The 8179-nt window shown below is 43.0% G+C and overlaps 1 protein-coding gene across 1 annotated transcript in view; it reads left to right on the plus strand.

Moving 5' to 3' along the window:
* The first annotated feature begins 2890 nt into the window (after nt 1-2890).
* slc33a1 (solute carrier family 33 member 1) overlaps nt 2891-8179 on the plus strand; it is a 5939-nt gene continuing 650 nt past the window's right edge. The window contains 9 exon segments of the mRNA XM_064985575.1: nt 2891-2971; nt 3136-3163; nt 4218-4660; nt 4767-4926; nt 5002-5197; nt 5817-5822; nt 5825-6018; nt 6985-7169; nt 7904-8177. Of these exon segments, the coding sequence (XP_064841647.1) occupies nt 4260-4660; nt 4767-4926; nt 5002-5197; nt 5817-5822; nt 5825-6018; nt 6985-7169; nt 7904-8177 (1416 nt within the window). The 5' untranslated portion in view covers nt 2891-2971; nt 3136-3163; nt 4218-4259.

Here is an 8179-nt window from a genome sequence, read left to right on the forward strand (position 1 = left end):
CAAGTCAGTTAAGAACAAATTCTTATTTTCAATGATGGCCTGGGAACAGTGGGTTAACTGCCTGTTCAGGGGCAGAACGACAGATTTGTACCTTGTCAGCTTGGGGGTTTGAACTCACAACCTTTTGGTTACTAGTCCAATGCTCTAACCACTAGGCTACCCTGCCGCCCCTTAAATGTAACATTTCTAAGAAAATTGGGGAAAACAGTGACAAGATTAATTTTAGTGGAAATGTTAAGCAGTAGGCCAATGACTATTACCGCAAACCAGCTGAGTAAACAAGTAAGTACATTTTCCAATGTATTTTTTAAAATAATAATCTACTACTGTACATTATTGTGTGTGGAAGTACATCATTTTTATCCTTTCAAATGATCAGTGTGCCTACTAGTAACTTATAATGTGAGATCAATGGAACATGGAGATGTGATGAAATCCTTGGTGAGATATTACCACGTGTCTCACAGGATATGGGCTCAAAAAATAATGGCAGGTTTATTAGAGACTGAAAATATTTGACATGGGTCCCCATATCCTCAAAAATGTCTACAGCTGCACCATCGAGAACATCCTGAACGGTTGCATCACCGCCTGGTATGGTAACTGCTCGGTATCTGACCGTAAGGTGCTACAGAGGGTAGTGCGAACGGCCCAGTACGTCACTGGGGCCAAGCTTCCTGCCATCCAGGACTTGTATGATAGACAGTGTCAGAAGAAGGCCCAAAACATTGTCACCCAAGTCATAGACTGTTCTCTCTGCTTCCGCACGGCAAGCGGTACCGGAGCACCAAATTTAGGTCCAAAAGGCTCCTGAACAGCTTCTACCCCCTAGCCATAAGACTGCTGAACAATTAATCAAATGGCCATGCAGATTATTTGCATTGACCCCCCCCCCCTGTTTATTATCTATGCATAGTCAGTTTACCCCTACCTACATGTACAGATTACCTCAACTAACCTGTACCTCCGCACATTGACTCGGCACTGGTACCCACATTATTGTTATTTTAACTGCATTGTTGGTTAAGGGCTTGTAAGTAAGCATTTCATGGTTAGGTCTACTACACCTGTTGTATTCATCATTCCATGGTTAGGTCTACTACACCTGTTGTATTCATCATTTCATGGTTAGGTCTACTACACCTGTTGTATTCATCATTCCATGGTTAGGTCTACTACACCTGTTGTATTCATCATTTCATGGTTAGGTCTACTACACCTGTTGTATTCATCATTCCATGGGTCTACTACACCTGTTGTATTTATCATTTCATGGTTAGGTCTACTACACCTGTTGTATTCATCATTCCATGGTTAGGTCTACTACACCTGTTGTATTCATCATTTCATGGTTAGGTCTACTACACCTGTTGTATTCATCATTTCATGGTTAGGTCTACTACACCTGTTATATTAATCATTTCATGGTTAGGTCTACTACACCTGTTGTATTCATCATTTCATGGTTAGGTCTACTACACCTGTTGTATTCATCATTTCATGGTTAGGTCTACTACACCTGTTGTATTCGGTGCATGTGACAAATAACATTTGATTGTATTACATTAAGTAATAGGCATAAACATAGGATCCAGAGTGTGATCACTTTTTTATTTATTTTATTTTTCTGTTATTTTACTTAAATCCATGGCCCTCTAATTATTAGTCACAATCTACAACTATAATCTATAACTCTTAGATATAATATGTAACACAAAAGTTAAAAGAGATTAGCTATTAGATTCAATATATACAAGTGCCCTCCTTAATTATTGGGACAGTGAAGCATTTTTTCTTCTTTTAGCGCTAATCTCCAAATATATGATGTTAAAGTGTAGATTGTCAGCTTTAATTTGAGGGTATATTCATCCACATCGGGTGAGCCATTTAGAAATTACAGCACTTTTTGTAAGTAGTCCCACCATTTTATGGGAGCAAAAGTATTGGGACAAACTTATTGAATTATTAAAATGCTAGGTATTTAGTCCCATATTCATAGCACGCAATGCCTACATCAAGCTTGTGACTGACTACACATTCTTTGGACAATTTTCTGTGTTTTTTTGGTTTTGTTTTCGATTATTTTGTGCCCAAAAGAAATGAATGGTAAATAATGTATTGTGTAATTTTATAGTGACTTTTATTTTAAATAAGAATATAATGTTTCTAAACACAGCTACCATGATTATGGATAGTCCTGAATTAATTGTGAATAATGATGAGTGAGAAAGTTACAGATGCACCAATATCATATCACCAAGACATGCTAACCTCTCATCATTACAACAACGGGAGTTTAGCATTTTTGGGGAGCATTTTTGGGGACTACCTGCGTCTCATAACACTTGTGTGTAAACGGAAGTCAGACGCCACAAACTCTTTTCACTAAAACCGGTTAAAACAGTGCACAGTAAGTGCGTATTTTGCATTTGTGAAATTATTTTGATGTGATATGAAAGTACAGGGATATGTGTTTCCTGAACCATAACACAAATGAGAATCTATTCATGTTTAGATGGGAGTATATGGCTGTTCTGGCTTCCATAGTCAATTCGCCTTTAAACGTTATTCTACCTTTATTTCAACAAGAACACAGACTGGGACCAAGGTCTCTTTTACAGCTGGGCCCTGCGTATACATGTTTACACATACAGTTTAGGTACAATGATTAAGAGACTACACAAGACAAACAAAACGATCACAGATAAAATAAAAATATACAGTAGCAGATTATTACATTTACACATAGGTTATTCCCATAACAGCGCTTGGCTCATTATTGAGCTGAGCGACAAAAGGGAATACTGAAAGGCATAAGAATGTGTACGCAGATCTAAGCGGAACTTTTATTAACATCATTTTGACAGGTCAGCTGAAGCACACGGACACATGTCGACGTTACACACGTAGCTACACTTCCTCACCCTCTGAAAAAACGATCTACCGATGTAACCAGGTGAAGGCCAAATAGGTAGCTATGTCTGTGTTTTTGACCGTATTAAATGCAATTCATACATAGTTCAAGGCAACGTTCACAGTCGAATCAACTACAATCCATTTTTTGAATGATAGTCGACACATTCATTCATTAATCATTCATTGTATGGTTTGGCATGTGGTGTCGCATGACAACAGTCAACACAAGGTCGCATGACAACACAAGGTAACGTCAAAGATTTTTTTACAACGTTATGATAACATGCTTAGCTTGCTAACTATCTTGTTATCTCTCATTCATTGTCTAATGTTTGATCTTCAATTACCATTTTAACCAATATTTATTGAATTCACATGGCCTTTTTGTTGTGTGTATTAGCTATAAAAGAAACTCCAGGAAATATTTTCAATGTGTCATGGCGCTACGTTGTTTTGGTTCCCACCCACATCCTGAGTCTGCTTGGGCTTCGTCAGCGGGAGAACGATGATTATTCAACATGTATGCCTTCTCTCTCCCATTGATTAAGATTTCTAGCTAGCAACCTTCTCTCTCCAATTGGTCTGGATTAAGACTTCTAGCTAGCAACCTTCTCTCTCCAATTGGTCTGGATTAAGACTTCTAGCTAGCAACCTTCTCTCTCCAATTGGTCTGGATTAAGACTTCTAACTAGCAACCTTCTCTCTCCAATTGGTCTGGATTAAGACTTCTAGCTAGCAACCTTCTCTCTCCAATTGGTCTGGATTAAGACTTCTAGCTAGCAACCTTCTCTCTCCAATTGGTCTGGATTAAGACTTCTAGCTAGCAACCTTCTCTCTCCAATTGGTCTGGATTAAGACTTCTAGCTAGCAACCTTGTTTATGCAGAACCTGAGCACTGCTGTATTAGCTGGAGATGCTAATTAGGGTCTCATCCAGACAAGGAATTCACTTGTTTGTAGTTGTACATTGCTTTTACAAAGGAAACCAACCTCAGACAAGTGTTGGCAATGAATATTGAAACCTAGAGCCCTCAAACTCAACTCGGGACCTTAAAGCCAGTGCCACTGCATATTTTATTTGTTCCCCTCTAATCAGGGACTGATTTAGACCTGGGACACCAAATGTGAGCAATTCATTATCAGGTTGAGCAGAAAACCAGCAGGTTCCTGACCTCGTAGAGTAAGAGTTGAGTACCCTCGGCCAAGACGTAACACATCTAAAAACACAAACTGAGGGATAGACCAAAGCAGATATTTTTCCTAATAGAAAATGACTAACCCCTGCCTGCATCCTTCCTCCAGGTTTCCAGAGGGCACAGCTGGTTTGATGCCCGCGGCTCCACAATGGAGCTATCTGACTCAGTTACACATAAGAACGGGCGGCAGAGGAAGCCTGCTGTCCCCCAGGGGGACATGAGTGACGGGAATAGGGTTCGCAACACCACCCCTGACCTGGAGGAGGAGGGGGAAGCGTTGCTTCGAGGATCCGACACGGAGAACAACGGACAACCCAGTGTGCAGCCTGGGATCAGAGGGGAGCTGGGGAACGTATCTCTGCTGCTCTTCCTTTATGTCCTCCAGGGCATCCCTCTGGGCCTGGCCGGGAGCATCCCGCTCATCCTGCAGAGTAAGAACGTCAGCTACAAGGACCAGGCCTTCTTCAGCTTTGTCTTCTGGCCCTTCAGTCTCAAGCTGCTGTGGGCCCCGCTGGTTGACGCGCTCTACCTGACCTGGTTTGGACGCCGGTAAGACACTGATTTATAAGACTGATATGTTTACTTTGTTTTATATTGTGTCTGATGGGTTGACTGCTGCAATCAAATGTGTCAAAGCCTCATCTCTCCTTCTCAGGAAGTCGTGGCTGGTGCCCACCCAGTACCTGCTGGGTCTCTTCATGCTGTACCTGTCGGTTACCGTGGATACGCTGCTGAAAAGTGATGAGGGGCACGGCCCTGATGTGATAACCCTGACGGCGGTGTTCTTCATGCTGGCCTTTCTGGCAGCCACCCAGGTAACTCACACACACTCACACTCACACACTCCAAGTTATTGTGATACATAACTCTGTTATACTCCCTGATCCCAGGACATAGCAGTGGATGGCTGGGCTCTGACCATGCTGTCTAGGGAGAACGTGGGCTACGCCTCCACCTGTAACTCTGTGGGACAGACTGCTGGCTACTTCCTAGGCAACGTGCTCTTCCTGGCTCTGGAGTCAGCTGACTTCTGCAACAAATACCTGAGAGCAGAGCCTAAAGAGACTGGCATCGTGACACTGTCAGGTACAGAATGAGGGAGGGGGAGACAAAGATGAGAAGGCTGAGATCAATGTCATCTATGAAGCAGGAGGAAGAACGTTAATCCAGATATTTAGTTTAATCTTGCTACGGTCGACTGGTATTAAATACAACTACAGACATGCAGAGCTTTATGAACCCTTCCTTGCTGAAGAGGGAATGTCCGTTGGCCAGGTTTTGCATCCGATCATCTTGCCCTGAGTAAACAATAGGTGCTAAAGACGATGGTATCAGAGTTGTAGGACATTGTTTCCTTGTAATCTCTTGATAAGCATAGTGACGTATAACGCGTGGCAGGCATGTGCATTTCCTTGCATTTTAGAACATCGATACACTGGCAATTTGAGGCCAAGCAACTTTTTATTATCTGGGGATATTTGATCAATGCACAGATATTGGTGATTTTTGAGCTGAAGTGAGAGAAAATAAACTCTGGTTTTGGAGTGAACTTTTGGCTGATGATTTTCCATATGGTTTTGCCAGTCAGCAGACAGTAACATGCTATAGAAGATGGGTGAATAAATCTTGGCCATCACTGCATTGCTTTGCTGTTGTAACCACTCTGTAACATTGTCGTTGTCTGTGATTGGCTCCCTTGCCGCAGACTTCCTGTTTTTTGGGGCGTGGTGTTCCTGGTGTCGACCACGCTGGTGGCTATTATGAAGAAGGAGAACGCCAGGGGACAGCACGGGAGGAAGAAGGTCCGGGAGGAGACGCAGAGCGTCATGGAAACATACAAACTGCTGCTCTCCATCATCAAGATGCCTGCCGTGTTCACCTTCTGTAGCCTGCTGCTCACTGCTAAGGTACCTTCGATACAGCTGCACCTTTTACCTGACATGTCACCCAGTACTGCTTACTGCACCTTACCTGACATGTCACCCAGTACAGCTTACTGCACCTGTAACTTACCTGACATGTCTATACTTATCACCCAGTACAGCTTATCTATACTTATCACACAGTACAGCTTACTGCACCTTACCTGACATGTCTATACTTATCACCCAGTACAGCTTATCTATACTTATCACCCAGTACAGCTTACTGCACCTTACCTGACATGTCTATACTTATCACCCAGTACAGCTTGTCTATACTTATCACCCAGTACAGCTTGTCTATACTTATCACCCAGTACAGCTCATCTATACTTATCACCCAGTACAGCTTACTGCACCTTACCTGACATGTCTATACTTATCACCCAGTACAGCTCATCTATACTTATCACCCAGTACAGCTTACTGCACCTTACCTGACATGTCTATACTTATCACCCAGTACAGCTTACTGCACCTTACCTGACATGTCTATACTTATCACCCAGTACAGCTTACTGCACCTTACCTGACATGTCTATACTTATCACCCAGTACAGCTTATCTATACTTATCACCCAGTACAGCTTATCTATACTTATCACCCAGTACAGCTTACTGCACCTTACCTGACATGTCTATACTTATCACCCAGTACAGCTTATCTATACTTATCACCCAGTACAGCTTATCTATACTTATCACCCAGTACAGCTTATCTATACTTATCACCCAGTACAGCTTACTGCACCTGTAACGTTCCTGACATGTCTATAAGTCAGGTTAAGCTGGCCAGAATGTGGTCACCCTGTTTAGCCTGTCTCTTATTTCTGAGCTGCCTACACTGTAACCAACCTGCCTGGACAACTAGCCTAATTGACCTGCAGTATCTAACCCAGTCACTGTAAAGGTACCTGTGGGACTCAGCAGTCTGTCTCTGTCTGTCTCCAGATGGGTTTCTCTGCAGCAGATGCAGTGACTGGTCTGAAGCTGGTAGAGGCAGGTGTTCCTAAAGAGCAGCTGGCATTACTGGCAGTCCCCATGGTCCCACTGCAGATACTACTCCCTCTCATCATCAGTAAATACACCGCGGGACCACGACCACTAGACGTCTTCTACAGGGCCTTTCCCTTCAGGTAAACACGATCTCTCTCACACACACATCACACATCACACTATACATCACGCACACATGCACACACACATCACACTATACATCACGCACACATGCACACACACATCACACACATCACACACTCACACATCACACACACACATGCACACACACATCACACACACATCACACACACATCACACACACACACATCACATACATACACACACATCACACACACACATCACATACATACACACACATCACACACACACATCACATACATACACACACATCACACACACACATCACTCACGCACACACATCACGCACACACATCACATACATACACACACACACACATCACGCACACACATCACATATATACACACACACACATCACACACACACACACACATCACACACACACATCACATACATACACACACATCACACACACACACACACACACATCACATACATACACACACATCACACACACACACACACATCACATACATACACACACATCACACACACACACACACATCACATACATACACACATCACACACACACACACACACACACATCACATACATACACACATCACACACACACACACATACACACATCACACACACACATCACGCACATACATCACACACACATCTCACGCACACACATCACGCACACACACACACATCACACACACACACCACGCACACTTCCTGTACATTTGTGTTTTCCTGTGTAGGTTGTTGATAGGTCTGGGGTATGCTGTGTTGGTGTGGTGGACTCCCAGTTTAAAGCAGGAAGGGGGATTCCCCCTCTACTACTACACTATAGTCCTGTTCAGCTACGCACTGCATCAGGTAACACTGTTCACTATCTATCCATCTCTGTTGTCTCTACTACACTATAGTACTGCATCAGGTAACACTGTTCACACTATCTATCCATCTCTGTTGTCTCTACTACACTATAGTACTGCATCAGGTACCACTGTTCACTATCTATCCATCTCTGTTGT

This window comes from Oncorhynchus masou, chromosome 13, assembly GCF_036934945.1.
Source record: "Oncorhynchus masou masou isolate Uvic2021 chromosome 13, UVic_Omas_1.1, whole genome shotgun sequence".
In the NCBI taxonomy this organism is placed as follows: domain Eukaryota; kingdom Metazoa; phylum Chordata; class Actinopteri; order Salmoniformes; family Salmonidae; genus Oncorhynchus; species Oncorhynchus masou.